The 20,757-nt window shown below is 47.2% G+C and overlaps 1 protein-coding gene across 3 annotated transcripts in view; it reads left to right on the top strand.

Annotated features, from left to right (window-relative positions):
* Nucleotides 1–20,757, top strand: part of ofd1 (OFD1 centriole and centriolar satellite protein) — a 91,818-nt gene that overhangs the window by 12,423 nt on the left and 58,638 nt on the right. For all 3 annotated transcript variants that reach the window (XM_068040453.1, XM_068040451.1, XM_068040452.1), the window contains 2 exons: nucleotides 10,557–10,663; nucleotides 19,735–19,854. In XM_068040453.1, coding sequence (XP_067896554.1) covers nucleotides 10,557–10,663; nucleotides 19,735–19,854 — 227 coding nt within the window. The remainder of the gene's footprint in view (nucleotides 1–10,556; nucleotides 10,664–19,734; nucleotides 19,855–20,757) is intronic.

Here is a 20,757-nt window from a genome sequence, read left to right as displayed (position 1 = left end):
TAATCAGGCTCATTTTAATTTACCTGCATTCTATCTTTAGAATTTTTACACAGGGCTGAATTTTATATCGGCGACGGGGGTCCAGCGATGGGCTGGAGAGGAGGTGGGGGTGGGGTGCGTCCCCCGCATCAGCCCTCCATTGGACCCCCAACCAAATTCAACAGTGGGCAAATGCCCACCCCAAGAGCTGCCAGCCAAATGGAGGGCTGTCAACTCAGCACTACCAGCAGCGCCACCAGGTGCAGTGGTCACTGCTGGTACTGCAGAAAGCTTGGAGCAGCAAAGATGTAGGAGGCCCAGGACCAAGGTAAGTGTGGTCAGGCTCACTGAGGCCAGTAAGGCAGGTCCTGGCAAGGGGTTGGGGAGGTGTGGTTGGCAAGGGCGGGGGGGTGTCTTGCCACTGGGGCAGCGATCGCTGCCGGGGGGCCCTCCATGGGCCATGGATTGCCCCCAGAGGAGGAACCCCCCTCACCCGAGCTCACTAGGAGGCTGCTGGGTGTCACCTGACGGTATCTCCATGCAGCAGTGCGCCCCTCCGATGTTGGCTAAATGACAGTAGAGGTGGGAGCTAGTCCTTAATTAGCTTTTGAGCGGACATCTCGTCCGCCACAGTGGCCGCTGCGGACAAAATGGCATGTGACAGGACAATGTCAGGAACGCCACCTGACGCCACCACATGCCATTTTGGGTGCCCCCTCCGCCTCTCTAAGGGCCGGATAAGATCCAGCCAACTGAGCCTGTCTGAAATGATTCTGTGCTCGTTGATGAAACAAAACTGGAAGTCTGGATGTAATGGCTTTTGCTTTATAGTGGTACTGGCACTAAAATAATTTCCCATATACACATCCTCTTTTCATCCTTCATTAACATTTCAGTGTTATAATTTTATAATTTTTCTCCAGTAAAACTTTCAAAGATGTAGCATGTTTCTCTTTTTTAAATTATATAGAGCTGAAATTTATACTCCCACCGCCAAAATCAGCGGTGGGCGAAAACAATGGCGGTCCGCCCATGCAGGTCGCATGACGTGGAGCCGCCGCGATAGTGCAGCGGCTCGTTTAAATAGCCGGGGTGGACCGCCCCGCCCCCAATGACATGGAGGGGGCGGGCTGTCCGTCCCCAGCCATGGCATCAGCTGCCTGTACGCAGGCACTGGCACCATTTTTAAAGGGTTTCATAAAGGGTTTTTTAAATGGCCATGAAACCATTGCCAATTGTTGTAAAAACCCGTCTGGTTCACTAATGTCCTTGAGGGAAGGAAATTTGCTGTCCTTACCTGGTCTGGCCTACATGTGACTCCAGACCCACAGCAATGTGGTTAACTCCTACATGCCCTCTGAAATGGCCTAGCAAGCCACTCAGTTGTACCTAACTGCTACAAAGTCTATAAAAAGGAGTGAAACCGGACGAACCACCCGGCATCGACCTAGGCACTGGAAACGACAACGGCAAACCCAGCCCTGTCGACCCTGCAAAGTCCTCCTTACTAACATCTGGGGGCTTGTGCCAAAGTTGGGAGAGCTGTCCCACAGACTAGTCAAGCAACAGCCTGACATAGTCATTCTCACGGAATCATACCTTACAGACAATGTCCCAGACATTGCCATCACCATTCCCGGGTACGTCCTGTCCCACCGGCAGGACAGACCCAGCAGAGGTGGTGGCACAGTGGTATACAGTAGGGAGGGAGTTGCCCTGGGAGTCTTCAACATCGACTCCGGATCCCATGAAGTCTCATGGCATCGGGTCAAACATGGGCAAGGTAACCGCCTACTGATTACCACCTACCGCCCTCCCTCCATGTTGAACACTCCATGAGGAAGCTCTGAGGGTGGCAAGGGCACAAAATGTATTCTGGGTGGGGGACTTCAATGTCCATCACCAAGAGTGGCTCGGTAGCACCACTACTGACCGAGCTGGCCGAGTCCCAAAGGACATGGCTGCTAGACTGGGTCTGCGGCAGGTGGTGGGGGAACCAACACGAGGGAAGAACATACTCTACCTCGTCCTCACCAGTCTGCCTGCTGCAGATGCATCTGTCCATGACAGTATTGGTAGGAGTGACCACCGCACAGTCCTTGTGGAGACAAAGTCCCGCCTTCACATTGAGGATACCCTCCATCGTGTTGTGTGGCACTATCACCGTGCTGAATGGGATAGATTTCGAACAGATCTAGCAATGCAAAATTGGGCATCCATGAGGCGCTGTGGGCAATCAGCAGCAGCAGAATTGTACTCAACCCAAATCTGTAACCTCATGGCCCGGCATATCCCCCACTCTACCATTACCATCAAGCCAGGAGACCAACCCTGGTTCAATGAAGAGTGCAGGAGGGCATGCCAGGAGCAGCACCAGGCATACCTCAAAATGAGGTGTCAACCTGGTGAAGCTACAACCCAGGACTACTTGCATGCTAAACTGCGTAAGCAGCATGCGATAGAGCTAAGCGATCCCATAACCAACTGATCAGATCTAATCTCTGCAGTCCTGCCACATCCTGCTGTGAATGGTGGTGGACAATTAAACAACTAACTGGAGGAGGTGGCTCCACAAATATCCCCATCCACAATGATGGGGGAGCCCAGCACATCAGTGCGAAAGATAAGGCTGAAGCATTTGCAACAATCTTCAGCCAGAAGTGCCGAATTGATGATCCATCTTGGCCTCCTCCTGAAGTCCCCAGCATCACAGATGCCAGACTTCAGCCAATTTGATTCACTCCGCGTGATATCAAGAAATGACTGAAGGCACTGGATACTGCAAAAGCTACGGGCCCTGACAATATTCCGGCAATAGTACTGAAGACCTGTGCTCTGGAACTTGCCGCGCCCCTAGCCAAGCTGTTCCAGTACAGCTACAACACTGGCATCTACCCTGCAATGTGGAAAATTGCCCAGGTGTGTCCTGTACACAAAAAGCAGGACAAATCCAACCCGGCCAACTACCGCCCCATTAGCCTACTCTCAATCATCAGTAAAGTGATGGAAGGTGTCATTGACAGTGCCATCAAGCGGCACTTGCTTAGCAACAACCTGCTCAGTGACGCTCAGTTTGGGTTCCGCCAGGGCCACTCAGCTCCTGACCTCATTACAGCCTTGGTTCAAACATGGACAAAAGAGCTGAACTGAAGAGGTGAGGTGAGAGTGACTGCCCTTGACATCAAGGCAGCATTTGACCGAGTATGGCATCAAGGAGCCCTCACAAAATTGAGGTCAATGGGAATCAGGGGGAAAACCCTCCGCTGGCTGGAGTCATACCTAGCACAAAGGAAGATGGTTGTGGTTGTTGGAGGTCAATCATCTGAGCTCCAGGACATCACTCCAGGAGTTCCTCAGGGTAGTGTCCTCGGCCCAACCATCTTCAGCTGCTTCATCAATGACCTTCCTTCAATCATAAGGTCAGAAGTGGGGATGTTCGCTGATGATTGCACAATGTTCAGCACCATCCGTGACTCCTCAGATACTGAAGCTGTCCGTATAGAAATGCAGCAAGACCTGGACAATATCCAGGCTTGGGCTGATAAGTGGCAAGTAACATTTGCGCCACACAAGTGCCAGGCAATGACCATCTCCAACAAGAGAGAATCTAACCATCTCCCCTTGACATTCAATGGCATTACCATCGCTGAATCCCCCACTATCAACATCCTAGGGGCTACCATTGACCAGAAACTGAACTGGAGTAGCCATATAAATACCGTGGCTACAAGAGCAGGTCAGAGGCGAGGAATCCTGTGGCGAATAGCTCGCCTCCTGACTCCCCAAAGCCTGTCCACCATCTACAAGGCACAAGTCAGGAGTGTGTTGGAATATTCTCCACTTGCCTGGATGGGTGCAGCTCCAACAACACTCAAGAAGCTCAACACCATCCAGGACAAAGCAGCCCGCTTGATTGGCACCCCATCTACAAAAATTCACTCCCTTCACCACCGACGCACAGTGGCAGCAGTGTGTACCATCTACAAGATGCACTGCAACAATGCACCAAGGCTGCTCAGACAGCACCTTCCAAACCCGTGACCTCTACCAACTAGAAGGACAAGGGCAGCAAATACATGGGAACACCACCACCTGCAAGTTCCCCTTCAGGTCACACACCATCCTGACTTGGAACTATATCGCCGTTCCTTCACTGTTGCTGGGTCAAAATCCTGGAACTCACTTCCTAACAGCACTGTGGGTGTACCTACCCCACATGGACTGTAGCGGTTCAAGAAGGCAGCTCACCACCACCTTCTCAAGGGCAATTAGGGATGGGCAATAAATGCTGTCCTGGCCAGCGACGCCCACATCCCATGAATGAATGAAAAAAAAGCCCTACCATCAATTTAAATATTTAAAGGCACAGGTAATAAAAAAATTGAAATCCATTTAAATTGCCCCTCTCCCAACCTCTAATAACCATAAAATTAATTACTTGCCCTCTTCACCCCCCAAAAAACACTTCCTGGCCCACCTGACCATCCCACCCCCCACCCACCAAAGTACATAAACTTTACAATATTACCCTTCCCACCATCCCCGACACCAGTGGTAAGACTTTGACCCCGCTCCCCCACTCCTGCACTGAGAAATCTACCTCCTCCTCCCCTCCCACCAGTGTTCCGCCTCGGTATCCCGGACGGGGATCCGACGGCGCGTGAGTGCTGGCCACCGGCACAAGTATTGCACTGGAACAGATGGTGGGAACGTTCTTTTTTCTTTTGGGCCTCCTTATCTCGAGAGACAATGGATACGCGCTTGGAGGTGGTCAGTGGTTTGTGAAGCAGCGCCTGGAGTGGCTATAAAGGCCAATTCTGGAGTAACAGGCTCTTCCACAGGTGCTGCAGAGAAATTTGTTTGTTGGGGCTGTTGGACAGTTGGCTCTCCCCTTGCGCCTCTGTCTTTTTTCCTGCCAACTACTAAGTCTCTTCGACTCGCCACAATTTAGCCCTGTCTTTATGGCTGCCCGCCAGCTCTGGCGAATGCTGGCAACTGACTCCCACGACTTGTGATCAATGTCACACGATTTCATGTCGCGTTTGCAGACGTCTTTATAACGGAGACATGGACGGCCGGTGGGTCTGATACCAGTGGCGAGCTCGCTGTACAATGTGTCTTTGGGGATCCTGCCATCTTCCATGCGGCTCACATGGCCAAGCCATCTCAAGCGCCGCTGACTCAGTAGTGTGTATAAGCTGGGGATGTTGGCCGCTTCAAGGACTTCTGTGTTGGAGATATAGTCCTGCCACCTGATGCCAAGTATTCTCCGAAGGCAGCGAAGATGGAATGAATTGAGACGTCGCTCTTGGCTGGCATACGTTGTCCAGGCCTCGCTGCCGTAGAGCAAGGTACTGAGGACACAGGCCTGATACACTCGGACTTTTGTGTTCCGTGTCAGTGCGCCATTTTCCCACACTCTCTTGGCCAGTCTGAACATAGCAGTGGAAGCCTTACCCATGCGCTTGTTGATTTCTGCATCTAGAGACAGGTTACTGGTGATAGTTGAGCCTAGGTAGGTGAACTCTTGAACCACTTCCAGAGCGTGGTCGCCAATATTGATGGATGGAGCATTTCTGACATCCTGCCCCATGATGTTCGTTTTCTTGAGGCTGATGGTTAGGCCAAATTCATTGCAGGCAGACGCAAACCTGTCGATGAGACTCTGCAGGCATTCTTCAGTGTGAGATGTTAAAGCAGCATCGTCAGCAAAGAGGAGTTCTCTGATGAGGACTTTCCGTACTTTGGACTTCGCTCTTAGACGGGCAAGGTTGAACAACCTGCCCCCTGATCTTGTGTGGAGGAAAATTCCTTCTTCAGAGGATTTGAACGCATGTGAAAGCAGCAGGGAGAAGAAAATCCCAAAAAGTGTGGGTGCGAGAACACAGCCCTGTTTCACACCACTCAGGATAGGAAAGGGCTCTGATGAGGAGCCACCATGTTGAATTGTGCCTTTCATATTGTCATGGAATGAGGTGATGATACTTAGTAGCTTTGGTGGACATCCGATCTTTTCTAGTAGTCTGAAGAGACCACGTCTGCTGACGAGGTCAAAGGCTTTGGTGAGATCAATGAAAGCAATGTAGAGGGGCATCTGCTGTTCGCGGCATTTCTCCTGTATCTGACGAAGGGAGAACAGCATGTCAATAGTCGATCTCTCTGCACGAAAGCCACACTGTGCCTCAGGGTAGACGCGCTTGGCCAGCTTCTGGAGCCTGTTCAGAGCGACTCGAGCAAAGACTTTCCCCACTATGCTGAGCAGGGAGATTCCACGGTAGTTGTTGCAGTCACCGCGGTCACCTTTGTTTTTATAGAGGGTGATGATGTTGGCATCGCGCATGTCCTGGGGTACTGCTCCCTCGTCCCAGCACAGGCATAGCAGTTCATGTAGTGCTGAGAGTATAGCAGGCTTGGCACTCTTGATTATTTCAGGGGTAATGCTGTCCTTCCCAGGGGCTTTTCCGCTGGCTAGGGAATCAATGGCATCACTGAGTTCCGATTTGGTTGGCTGTATGTCCAGCTCATCCATGACTGGTAGAGGCTGGGCTGCATTGAGGGCAGTCTCAGTGACAGCATTCTCCCTGGAGTACAGTTCTAGGTAGTGCTCAACCCAGCGGTCCATCTGTTTGCGTTGGTCAGTGATTATGTCCCCCGATTTAGATTTGAGGGGGGTGATCTTCTTGATGGTTGGCCCAAGAGCTCTCTTCATGCCATCATACATTCCTCTGATGTTTCCGGTGTCTGAGGCCAGCTGAATATGACTGCATAGGTGTTGCCAGTAGTCGTTTGCGCAACGCCTAGCTGTTCTTTGTGCAGTACTTCTGGCTGCTTTAAGTGCTGCGGATGTTAAATCGCTGGGGGCTTTCTTGTAGTTCAAAAGTGCAATGCGCTTAGCGGCTATGACAGGTTGCAGCTCTTCATTATGAGATTGAAACCAGTCTGCATTTCTCTTCGCACTTTTGCCGTAGGTGGTCAAAGCTGACTCATAGATGGCGTCTCTGATGTGGGCCCACTTGGTCTCAGCATCCCCTGTGGGAGTGTTTTGAAGGGCTGTTACAAGTGAATTTAGAAATTTTTGTAACAGCTGTGGGTGAGAAATTCTGCTCGTGTTGATGCGTGGGTGGCCCTTCTGCTTGGAATGATGCAACTTCTTTGGTCTGAGTCTAACCTTGCTGCACACCAGGGAGTGGTCGGTGTCGCAGTCCGCACTGTGGAAGCTGCGTGTGATTTGAACACTGTTTAAGGCGGCTCGCCTTGTGACAATGAGGTCTAGCTGGTGCCAACGACGTGATCTTGGGTGCCTCCATGAAACCTGGTGACAGGGTTTAGTGTGAAAGAACGAGTTGGTGATGCAGAGGTTATGATAGGTACACAACTCAAGCAGTCTCTGCCCGTTCTCATTCATCCTTCCAACGCCATAGCGCCCAAGGCAGGAGGGCCATGAGTCATGGTCGGCCCCAACCCTGGCATTAAAGTCCCCCAGCAGGAATAGGTGTTCGGTGTTGGGGATGCTGCTAATGATGTTATGGAGTTGTTCATAGAACTGGTCTTTAGCTTCAGGTGCGGAACAGAGTGTTGGAGCATAGATGCTGAGTAGGTGTACTGGACCAGAGGTGGTGAGCAGTCGGATGGACAGTATGCGTTCCGAGCCATTTGAGGGAGGCTCTATCATGCTGAGCAAGGAGTTTCTGATGGCGAAGCCCACTCCATGCTGTCTTGGTTCTTCAGGATCCCTGCCCTGCCAGAAGAAGGTGTAGTCTTGCTCTGCTAGAGAGCCACTCGCGGGGAGGCGAGTCTCCTGAAGTGCTGCAATGTCCACATTGAGTCTACTGAGCTCGTTGTTAATGATGGCGGTCTTCCGAGAATCGTTGATTTGTGTAAGGTCTTCCGACAGGCCAGGACACATAGTTCTGACGTTCCAGCTTGCAAAGCGAAGGGCTGGTACCTTCTTTCCTTTTTTCATGTTGTTTGGTGCGGTGTATCAGTCCACCTTTCGGGCAATGACCCTGAGCTCCAAGCACCCATTGAAGCAGGCAGACTGTGGCGGGACAGAACCTTATTGACCGGGGGCTGCCCGGTTTGAGGCAGGCGGTAGCTGTCCAGTGAGGTGCAATGACCTCTCCCACCGACAAAGGCAACCCGTGGCGCCCAGTTTCTACGCCAATTTATCTGGACTTATAACCCGTAACTGCTGCCTTCCGTGTTGTTTCAGTCGCTGTGAGGCAACTATGGAGTGACCTCTCCATGGCGCATGCCTGGGCAAATTTATGGAGGTTGAGAGTTGCCCAGTCGTCAAAACCCCCCTCTCGGCCTTTCTGGTGGGGTCCAAAGGAGTGCAGGACACGACGTTTGGCACCAGTATGGCTGCAGGAACTGCCGGAAACATGCCAAAGGTGACACATGACCGCCTACGGGGTTCCGCTCCGGATTTTCTGTTAGGGTTTACTCCCTTAGCCTTGGTCTCTCCCGAGACGCCCACAAGGCAGTGGGGTTGTTGGGGCCCCTACACAGGTGTAGGATGGTGCCGGTGGGAGGAGGGGATGCAAGGGGGAGGGGTAGAGGGAGGAGGGGGGGGTGCAGGGGAAGGGGGTGCGGGGTGAAGATGGTGCGAGGGGGGGGCGGGCTGGGACGGGGTTGTGAGGGGGTGAGCTGAGAGGGTGGAGCAGGGAAGGGGAGGGGGGTGGAAGGGGGGTAAAGTGGGGGGGAGGGGGGGTGGAATCTGGTGCAGGTAATAAGCCATTTCCTCAGTGCCCACCATCGACGTCCGGAAAGCTCATCCACGTCCTTCGGGAGGTGAAGCATCATTTGGCAGACTTAGAGGTGATCACATTTGCTAAGGGTTTTTTTTTTTGCAGTGGGAACGTAAAGCTAACTAATTCAGTAATTTGAATTTATTTATATATGTTAATGGTGGTCCTGTCGCCCAGGGCCAGGGGGACCGCCATGAGGCCTTGCCGCCGCCGGCAGTATCGGTCCACGCCCTCACAGCATCGAGGTGCATTTCGGCCTTCTCCTGGAGGCATTTTCCGACCCCCCCATGTCCCCTGACGTTGGGGGTCTGTAAAATTCAGCCCAGAAAGTGGTATTGCATGCAAAAAAAATCTAAAAATCCAAAACAGATTGTTTATATTTAAAATATTGCTAATCGATGCTGAAAAGGTATATAGTTTGTCTTTTCATCTTGCCAATTGTTGGGCTCTTGGTTTCAGTCAGGCAGCTTGGGGAGTCATGAAGGAAGAACCATGGGGGTAGGATTTTCATCTTTACCTGGGTGGTAATCTGGTAGAGAAGATCAGGCAAATACTATAAAGGGTGGGCAATCCTCTCCACCAAAAATCTGCATCATAATTTTCTGCTGCATGTTGGACATTGAACTGGGGTGCCCCCTGTACAGGAAAGCAACTGGGTATATCTTTAACCAATCTCGGTCTGAACCCAGAAGTATAAGTTAGAATAGAGAATTTTCTATCGAATCAGGTACAGAGGGCAAAATAAAGAGAGGAAAAAAATTGGATGACAAGGAAGAAAGAGATAGAAATATAAGTTAAAACAAATTATTTAAGTTTTTAATTTTTTTCTCTCTGAATCCAATCTTCCCTCCTTATTTCACTTTCTGCACCTGATTTATATTTTTTTAAATCTCCAACAATTAAAACTTGAAGGAATGAGACTACATTGTTAATACTTTTCAGTACCTGAGAGTTTGGTAGTAATTAAGACTTATCATGCCATTAAAAATGGTACTTGGACTGAAATGGACAAGCCCTAACTTTTTGTGGTGAGTTTACTTCATATACAGCTGTTCAAAAACTTTATGCCCTTCAATATATTAGAATGGGGAGTCAGATGGTGAGATGTAATTTTTGTACAGCTTACGGCAGAGCGGCGCATCTTGACCAGCAACTTTTGGATTCTCATGATAAACTGCCCTTGTGCGTTTGCCTGAAGTTGCTGTCCGTTTGTGCATATTCACGTAACTTTTACAGTAAATTCTGGCCCAATCTATGTCATTGGATCGTCAAAGAATGTGCTGCTTTATAAAGGTGCAAGGATTATACCATGTAACCTACAATCAACTGTCTGTGATGTGGTGAGTGTCTTTATGGTGCAAAGTCTAATTACAGCATTTTCAGTGGCCATTTAGAGATTAAATTAATCTTAGGCTGGTAATCAGGTCAATTAAAGTCAGAAGGCACCAACAGGAAATGATTGACTTTTTTTTAAAGAAAAAAGGTACGTTTACTCCTTGGGTCAATTGGAAGCAGTTTTCTATAACCGGTGAATGTTTGGTGTGGGTTAGAAATGATTGCAATTATTTCTCTTTTTTTTAAAATGTGACAGAAATTTGCACATGTTTTGGATACATCTCAATTTTTACATAGCTAGATATTTTAAACAGACTGACAACAAAGCATTGTGTAAAGTAATAATTTTATTTAAAACTGGGTAATCCATAAGTATGAAAGTAATAATTGATCTACAGTTCTGTATTTTGTTATGAAGTTGTGCATATATAACACTTAATGAAGTTATCCTTTATCAAGCAGCTTGTGTTTAGAATATCTATTTTGTTACAGATTGAAGAAAAAGAAATCTATATGCAGAGGCAAAGTTTATTGAAAGACATTGAAACTGTGCGAAATAGAGAGGTCGAACTTAGACAACGAATTGAAGCCTTTGAGCTGTAAGTAGCAACAGCAAATTATCAAAAGAAATATAGTCTATAATTAACATTTTTAAAACATTCCCACAGGAGTGTTGATGTACTTGTGATTTCTCATATTTAAAAATGACAAACTCTTGGATTGAAACATTGGGGAAAATTTTATGGCCCCTGCAAGAGCTGCTTTGGTGGCATGCGGGGTGATTTTTTTTTTCAGATTTATGACGGTGGGAATTTTTTTGCGAAACTAAGGAGCGCGTTTGCAGCGGTCCGGGGCTCCCCCGCATGGTGGCGAATTACAGCTTTGTACCATGACAATTCGTTACCCTATACTTAGTTCAAATTAAGTCCTACCTGCCAGATTAAGTTAGTGGTGAGCGGTATTCCGTTCATTTAAACGTGGCATACACCAGTTGGCTTTATGTAGTTGGGTCTGATGTCAGTGTTTTACTTTCTTGAACTCATTGACACAAGGAATGTCAACATTGGAATGAATGGAGGAACAGGAGAGGGTACTCGGGGAAGACAGGGTGGGGTGATCGTGTGCATGGAGGAGCAGGGGAGATACTCAGGGAGGGCAAAGGATGGGGTAATCAGGTGCATGGAGGAGCAGGGAAGATACTCGGGGAGGACAAAGGGTGGGGTAATCGGGTGCATGGAGGAGCAGGGGAGAGAGGAGGGGAGCAGTGGTTGCTGTTGCTGCTGAAGCTGGATGTGGGCGGCAGAGGGGGTGGTGGGTTAATTTGAGCGTTGCAGTCAACAGATGGTCCTGAGGGGCCTAAAGGGAGGGATAAGCACTGTCAACGTCGGGGACCTGTGGGGCGAATTTAGGGTACTAGTTGACAGAGGGAAAGGTCACAGTCAATGGGGGCAAATAGATTTTGTTGGGGGGAAGGTTGAGACTTAAGGTTGGGTATTCTATGGCATCCTAGGGAGGGGAACAGGACTCGGCAATAACACTAAGATGGAGTTGAGGGGTCAAGGGTCAGAGTTGGCATTTCGATGGTAATGGAAGTAGGAACGGGGGGAGGGATGGCATGAATAAATTGATTGTGACAGTGTCCAAGGTAATGGGGGGGGTGGTTCAATGGTAACAGAGGGAAAGGTTAAGGTTATATTGGGTGGGTCAAGGGTGATGGGTGCAGGTTGAAAGGTGGCAGGAGGAAGTTGGAAGGTGAGGAAACTTACCTTAAATTGTACATGCACTACTTTCTCAAATGATAATGCAAACCACGTGGCCATTCAGGGGTTGCAAGGTGGGCGGGAGGAGTCAAATGATGGTGGGTGGGATTTCCACCTGACTACAATTTTAAGGCACTTAAAGGCGGACTGCTCATTGCCTCGATGGTTCCACGGACTGCCAAAAGAAGGCTGAATTGGAACGCTCTGCTCCTTTCATTCTTTGAAAAGCTGCAGTGACATGGGTTTAATATATCCAATTTATGTCCTACCATGGGAATAAGTGCAGAGGGAGCAACTAAGGAGGGCTCTTATCCTTCAACACATGCTGCCTGAATGCCAGCAACCAGCAGAACAAGAAGGTGAGGATGTTGCGAATGATAACATCCAGGAACAGTATTATCGAAGACGGGCACTGGTACGTTATCACATCCTCAGGAGAAGGAAAAATTACCTACAAATGTCAGAGAGGCAATGCCAGAGACGCCTAAGGATGTATGTAAAATGGTCACAGAAATTTGTAGGATCCTGCAGCATGACCGACAACCACTTGAGTTTGGTGGGAATCCCATGTCAGTTGCCCTCAAGGAACTGCTGCACTCAATTTTTTTGCTAGTGTGCCTTCCAGAAATCAATGGGCGACATATGTGGCATCTCATAGTCTGTGACCCATAGGTGTATCAAAGTGGTGACCAATGCCCTATTGTATCATGCCAATGATTTCACTTACTTACCTGTAGGCGAGGACAGCCAGGCAGCAAGGTCTGTGGCCTTTGGTACTATCGTTGGGTTCCCTAGAGTGCAGGGCGTGATCGACTGCACTCGTGGCCATTAGAGCTCGCTGGGACCAGCCTGTTGCATTTGTGAATTGCAAAGGCTTCCACTCTTTAAATGTACAACTGGTTTGAGACCATAAGAGAAGAATAATGCAGGTTTGCGCACGTTCCCCAGGGAGCTGTCACGACTCATACATTTTGAGGAATTCACAGCTGCCAGGGGTTTTTGATGAACCAGCTGAAGTTAATGGCTGGATCCTGGGTGACAAGGGTTACCCCATTTGTACATGGTTGATGACACCAGTGCGACATCCTCAAAGCGCAGCTGAAGAGAGATACAGTGCTGCTCAGACATCCACCAGAGTCATCATCAAATACACCATTGGCATGCTGAAAATGCACTTCCACTGCCTTTACCAGTCTGGAGGGGCTCTTCAGTATGCGCCACAGAGGGTCTCATGAATAATCATTGGCTGCTATGCATTGCACAACCTGGCAATTAGGCATGGCAACATTCTGCAGGCAGAGGAACAAGAGGAACACCAGTCCTCCTCAGACGAGGATGACTATGAAGAGTTTGAGGAGGAGGACAACAATGCAAACAATGCCGTTCTAGATATAAAGGCCATGGAGAGACGTGCAAGAGACATCAGGGAAAACCTCATATTTGCACCTTTCAGCCGACGGAGCAAAAAAAATCTCAAAATATGTTCACATGCCAATCATTGCTGTAATCAAAAAGAAGGGTTCTTCTAACAACAGCACATGAACCTGCAGTGGAGATGTGCCTAATGGGCTGTATGCTTTCAGCTTTATTAAAAGCAACCTGAGTCTCATTGGAAAAATTGTCCTGCATCAAGGCATTAACCCGCACGCATAGGAAGCTGCAACGTTGCAGCACTTTGATGTGACAGGCAGATCAAATCTTCTCTGGGCTACAATTGAACTGAAAACACACCAATGCAAGGAACGTTAGGGGGTGACCACGGAACTATAAATGTAAGGTATGTTGGTAGTGAAAAAAGTGAACAATTGCAAATGACAAAGAGTTGTCATTGAAGACTGAAGGCTCAAATAACAGTTAAATGGACACTAAGCAATCTCTGAAATGCATTGCAAGTATCAATTCGTTCCTGCCATAGGCCTCCAATAAACATTTTCTTTTTCAAGTGAAACAAAGCAAATATTTTACGAGAGTGCATCAAATATTAAAGTAAATAAATATGGATTTAAACTTCAGCAATATGTGAACAATATTTACAGCACCTGTGCCACCTTTGTGCTCAAAACTATTTATTTTTATGTTTTCTACGCTACGTCTAGGTGCTACCCCGACATTAGCAGCTGAGATGGAGGCACTGTACTCAGTGCACTGTCCTGTTGCTGTAGATGACCGTGGCAGGCGTCCTCTGGAGGAATGGGGCCTTGATGGCTCCATCCTACTGTGGGTCTGCAGCACTGGTGCTTGAGTATCCCCCGTGTGCTCGCCTGCTGGAGGTAAGGGAGTCAATATCGAGATGCTGCTTACCCTGGGGGTATCTTGAGAAGAAGGCCCGGGGCAGCTGGTATGCGCTCATCCTCCATCTGGATGCATGATGGCACTTGCCTGTCTTCCTGAGGGGAAGGGTCACCCAGATGGTAGTCCAGGTTCCTCGTTCCCCTCTTGCTTAGACTCTGCTGCATGGAGCCCATGGCTACAGCGATGGAGTGCAGGTCAGAGTGGATAGGGCTCAAGTGCTCAACCAGACTCGTCACGGAGCTTGCCAAAGTCTCGACTGAGGACGCCATATGCTCATGTGCCTGGGACATTGCAGATGTCATGGCTTGCGTGGACTCCGGTATGGCTCACGCAAAGCCATGCATGACCTAGGGCATCTCTAACATATTTTCCACATAGCTTTGCTGCACATCCAGCAGACTTCTTGTAGCAACAAACAGTGAGTCATCATTAGAGTGGGGCTGAGCAGGGGCTTGGGGCCCAACTGTCCTCCGATTGTCATGCGTCCGGCTGGTACATGCTCCCTCAGCTGCTGGGACGTGTCTGTGTCATGACCACCGGCTTGTGACCCAGATGCTACTCTTAAACCCCGCCCCCCCCACGGATCATGTGGATGTATCTGCGCTGGCAGAGGTGGAAGAAAAGGCAGGTGACCGTGCACCCTCTGAGGCATTGGCTTCATCTTCCTCCCCAAAGGAGGAGTCTTGGGCCTCGCGGCATTCGTGACTCGAATGCAGACACCTGCAGTGGAGACACAAACAGAGGCGCATTAAACATCAACTGAACATGAGTTCACAGACTTTCCTTTGCTGTGCACATATGGCTGCAAGATTGAAGATGACATTTCATCCTTATGTCTTGAGGATCCTGCCTCACCATCGGCGATTGCTGTGCCTTCCTCCTCTCTTGCAATTTCTGCAGCCTCCTCCTCAGTCAGTGTCAGCACCTGATGTCTGGGACACCTCCACCTGTCTGTGATCGCTCGTGCTGGTTGTGGGTGAATTTATTCTGCAGGAGACTGCAGATTTAGTGGCATATTGAAAAATGCCTCATACCCATTGTATACATGCATTGACATCACTCATTCCAGAGTGGCTTTTGCACAACACATCCAAGCACATAAACAATGCCAATCGTCAACTTTGCTCACAATCAGTAAATGTAGGATGCGAAGGCTGCACACGCATTCCACTGCATGCCTTGTGTACCCTCTGTCTTAAAGGCATAGAGACAGGGAGAAAAACAATGGAACAGCTTCGCCAAGACCACTTACCCTTGCCGATTTGAGCAGGTCATTGATACATTTGTGACATTGAACCCAGGGTCACCATGTCACTCCACGATTGACACTTCCTCTGTTACCTCTAACCAGGCCGCTTTGATCAGGCGGGCGGATCTTCTGATTCCATCTGCAGTGAAGAGGACCTCCTGCCTTTCCCTGACGGCCTGGAGGAGAACCTACAGGGAGGCATCAGTGAAGCGTGGAGCGAGACACTGCCTGCTGGCTGACGTTTTCTTTGCTTTTGCTGCAGTGAAAAAAAGTGATGAGTTGGTCCTGGGTTTGAAAAATTAAGGAAGGTAAAAGTGGTTACAAATAAGTAAAAGATTTAATTTTTGTAACTCTGAAGACATTTATGTAACATGAAGGCTGCTGCTCCTTGAGGCTTGAAATACAGAATGCTTTATATCTATGGTGATCATGGTGCTTGACCTAGTGACAGTGGGTTCCACCAATGAAAGGCTGTCTCCGCCGCATGATCGGATGTGTCTCCCGTGCCCGTCACCACACCGTTCATTTACATATAGAATTGCAGGGGATGTGAGAAAAATGGCAGAAGCGGAAGTTACACCAACTTCCGGTCCCACCATCAGGAACGCCGCGGGACTCACAAAATCCTGGCCATTGAATCTGACTGAAAATCTGTTGCACACAATAGTTTTTGCGACCTACTAATCTCTCAAAAATTGTTACCAGCCTGCAATTTGAATAGCGCCTTCAATAACAATAGAACTGCTCATAGGTAGTAATTACACATGATGCTTTGTTATAGTTCAGTTTTCTTATGTATTGCCATTTCTACTCTGCACACAGTTCTAGCAAACGTGCCTTTGGCAGCAGCTGACTATCATTGCAGAATAAAAAGTTGATGAACAGGCTTGTTCCTGCTGTCTGGTCAATGCCATAGTTATACAAGTTTTGATTTTTATTGTTCTTGCAGCTTAGGTCTTCAATTTGAGTATAAATTATGGTTTGCATATTAAAGTTTCACTAGTGCATAAAGAATACGGAAACACTTTTGAAAGTCAGTCATTTTCATATTGTGAAAACCAACTTTGGGCTGTTAATAGTTACAAAAATATAGCAATTGTGTATATTTTTCTCTGATAATTAGAAAGTCACAGAATGAGTTAAGATTGATTCATGCAAAGTCATTGAAACGTAGATGACAAAATGTTTGGAATTTAATTGCAGCTACAGTAGACAAATCTGGAGGGTGCCAAGAATATTGGTCCAAATTTTGTGATAAGAATAACTTTGAGGCTATCAGCTCTTGGAGTAAATTGCACAGCAACTTTCGGCGTCCACTTTTGTGCAGTTAAACACAGAAATCAGATAGCCCGAATTGCTGTGCTTCTCTTGAAGTTTTGCTCAAACAGTATCTCACTGAGAAGAGTCATAGAGTTATACAGCACTGAAACAGGCCCTTAGGCATATCACATCTGCACCGACCATCAAGCACCCATCCAAACTAATCCCATTTTAACAGATTTGGCCCATAGCCTTGTATGCTATGGCGTTTCAAATGCTCATCTAAATACATCTTAAATGTTATGAGGGTTCCTGCCTCTACCACCCCTTTCAGGCAGTGTGTTCCAGATTCCAACCACCCTCTGGTTGAAAAATGTTTTCCTCAAATCCCTTCTAAACCTCCTGCTCCTTACCTTAAATCTATGACCCCTGGTTATTGACCCCTCTGCTAAGGGAAAAGTTTTTTCCTATCTATCCTATCAATGTCCCTCATAATTTTGTATACCTCAATCAGGTCCCCCCTCAGCCTTCTCTGCTCCAAGGAAAACAACCCTAGCCTATCCAGTCTCTCTTCATAGCTGAAATGCTCCAGCCCAGGCAACATCCTGGTGAATCTCCTCTGCACCCTCTCCGGTGCAACCACATCCTTCCTTTAATGTGGTGACCAGAACTGTACACAGTACTCCAGCTGTGACCTAACTAGCATTTTATACAGCTCCATCATAACCTCCCTGCTCTTATATTCTATGCTCGGCTAATAAAGCCAAGTATGCCATATGCCTTCCTAACCACCTTATCTACCTCTGCTGCCTTCAGTGACCTATGGACAAGTACACCAAGGTCCCTCTGACCCTCTGTACTTTCTAGGGTCCTACCATCCATTGTATATCCCCTGGCCTTGTAAGTCCTCCCAAAATGCATCACCTCACACTTCTCAGGATTAAGTTCCATCTGCCGCTGCTCCACCCATCTTACCAGCCCAACTATATTGTCCTGTAATCTAAGGTTTCCTTCTCACTATTTACGACACCACCAATTTTTATGTCATCTGCGAACTTACTGATCATACCTCTTATATTCAAGTCTAAAGCATTAATGTACACTACAAACAGCAAGAGTCCCAGCACCAATCCCTGCGATACACCACTGGTCACAGGCCTCCACTCGCAATAACAACCCTCGACCATCACCCTCTGCCTACTTCCACTAAGCCAATTTTGAATCCAATTTGCCAAATTGCCCTGGATCCATGGGCTCTTACCTTCTTAACCAATCTCCCATGCAGAACCTTATCAAAAGTCTTACTAAAGTCCATTTAGACTACATCAACTGCTTTGCCCTCATCTACACATCTAGTCGCCTCCTCGAAAAATTCAATCAAGTTTAGTAGCCACGTTCTCCCCCTGACAAAGCCATTTTGACTATCCCTGATTAATCCCTGCCTCTCCAAGTGGAGATTAATCCTGTCTTTCAGAATCTGCCATACGCCTCCTTTTTTTTCCTGATGAAACCTCTACATCCCTTGACATCCAGGGTTCCCTGGACTTGTTGGTCCTATCTTCACCTTTACAGGAACATGTTGGACCTGAACTCTCACTATTTCCTTTCTGAATGACTCCCACTGGTCTGATGTCGATTTTACGACAAGAAGCTGCTCCCAGTCCACTTTGGCCAGATCTTGTTTTATCATATTGAAAGTCCACTTTGGCCAGATCCTGTTTTATCATATCGAAATCTGCCTTCCCCCAATTCAGTACTTTTATTTCCGGTCCCTCTTTGTCCTTTTCCATAACTGCCTTAAATCTTACAGAGTTATGGTCACTATCCCCAAAATGCTCCCCCACTGCCACTTCTGCCACTTGTCCAGCTTCATTCCCTAGTATTAGGTCCAGTACCGCCCCTCCTCTTGTAAATGTGAAATGTGGCATTAAAATGCATGAAGGGCATGAAGTTGAGATACTTATCCACTAAACTTGCCATAAAAAGTTAGGGTTTATCTATTCAAATGTAAGTGATTTTTTAACAGCAGGATAAGTTTTAATTACTGCCAAACAACCTCTCTGGCACTGAAAATGTACTTTTGCAAGTGTGAAGTTTCATTCCTTCAGATTTTAATTATTATTAGTGATTTACAAAAATGTTTTTAATATTTTTTGTTTCTTTTATTGCTTTCTCTTAATCCCATCTTTTCCTACAAGCCCGAAGGCACCTGTGTGCCAATGGCTGAGTGCCTCTCTCACCTATACTTTTCGAAGTTGATGGTGCGGCCATAACTGGCTCCCCACTATGTTGATGCCTCCATGCACCTGGTCAGTCCCTGATCCAGCGTACAACCTGTGTGTCCCCACCAAAATCCCAAACTGGCCTTAATGAGCTGACAGAGCTCCTTTACAGGCTTTATTGGCCTCATTCCCAAATTGGGCGGGTTGCTGCGGCCTGCCTCGCCCCTTCCTGAAGAAAATCGCTGGCAGCTGGAATGGTGATGTGACCTTTAGTGCCCACCAGCCTCGGTTCTCACTCTCATCATTACTGTTGTAATTTGTTAGCCTCAACCTTGTTATCTCATTTCATCTCCTGCTGTCTTATTTTGTTTTAACATCGTTCTGGGCTTGTAGGACTTACTGGAAGCTTTCTGTAATCTGTTAGTAGTGGAGCAGGGAGAATGGGGTAAGTTAACTCAGTGTTGAAACTGGCATATATGTTATTTTTTGCCTCAATGAAATCATCTTGCCAGACAGTCTGTCCAAGATAAATATCTCACTTTGTGGAGAATCATGAGCATAAGAGTTGTATGTTTTACTATGGGGCATGTAATATCTGACCTGTCACACTTCTGACTCCAACTTCTGTCCATAATTTGTAATCAGCTGTACAAATCTAAATGTTTTACCAAGTTAATCATTTTTGTTTTTATGTGTGATGGACAGGAAGTGTGCACAAAAGTCAAGTTTTTACATGATAGATAAGTGATATACTAAACTGTAATTTTTTTAAAAAGTTATAGGAATTATTGCATTGCAGAGTCTAAAACTGCAGCTTTGCACACCTGAGAGTATATATGAACTGAGTTCAAGTATAGACTTCCCCAATGATTTGTCTGCCATTTCAGTACTCAGAAATTGTATAACCAAAAGAACAAGAGTTTAGAAGAGGATCTCCGGAGACGAGAATTGGCAGTGAAAAATATTGAGGAGACTTATGAGCAAAAGCTTAAGAATGAACAATGCAGGTAAGGCGTGATGATGCAAGAACATAGTTAAACAAAAGAACACGCTTTCAATGCGTAGCTACAATGTGTTAACCAAAATTACAAACTATCTTACTATGGTATTCCAAGCAAAATATTTACATTTAAAACATTGTTCTAAAGCCACCATGGCAACCTTCCAATACAGTGTACCATAAGAAGGTCTAAAGAACAAGGAACGTCATAAAAATTTCAGTTTTCTAGTTACCTTATTTTAGTGTGAGGATGTTATAGATTTATTTGTGGGACAGCAGTAAGTTTTTGTATATTAAAATATTTTTCACTGACAACTTTAAGATTCATGTTTTGCAAATCGATCCCATTAATCAGAATAGATTTTTAACAAAGGAAACATTTACCACAATTCTTGCATCACGTGTTACCTTGTGTCAGTTTCGAGGAATGCATGTTCTATTTACATTAAACTAGATGTAGCTTCCTCAGCAGCTCAGTCAGTAAGTTTATGGTGTAGTGCTGTGCCGTAGGGATGAGGAAAATCCTAGGTTCGATCCTTGGGGCTGGGTTTTTGGAGCACACTGCGCTCCACGGCAGCGTGCCTTGAACTTGGCTGCCTTCCGAAATGGAAGGGCCGCCACACAGCCCTTATAATATTACGCGCGAGGGCTGATTTAAATAGAGGGGGCGGAGCAGCTGCCCCCGATGACGTAGAGGGGACGACTGCCGTGTCCCTGGCAACAGCGTGCGACGCCACTGCACCGGTGCCATTTTTAAAGGGTTTCAAGCCCCTCAGTTGCATTTTAAAATGTAAAGGTCCAGTTCTCCAGGGTATGACAATAAAATCTAATTTCAAATATAAATGACTTCTCCCACCCCCCAATAGGTAATTTATATTTATACATTAATTGCACTGTTTCCCCCATAATA

This window comes from Heterodontus francisci, chromosome 10 (genome assembly GCF_036365525.1).
Source record: "Heterodontus francisci isolate sHetFra1 chromosome 10, sHetFra1.hap1, whole genome shotgun sequence".
Lineage (NCBI taxonomy): Eukaryota > Metazoa > Chordata > Chondrichthyes > Heterodontiformes > Heterodontidae > Heterodontus > Heterodontus francisci.
This window is presented reverse-complemented; position numbering and strand designations above follow the sequence as displayed.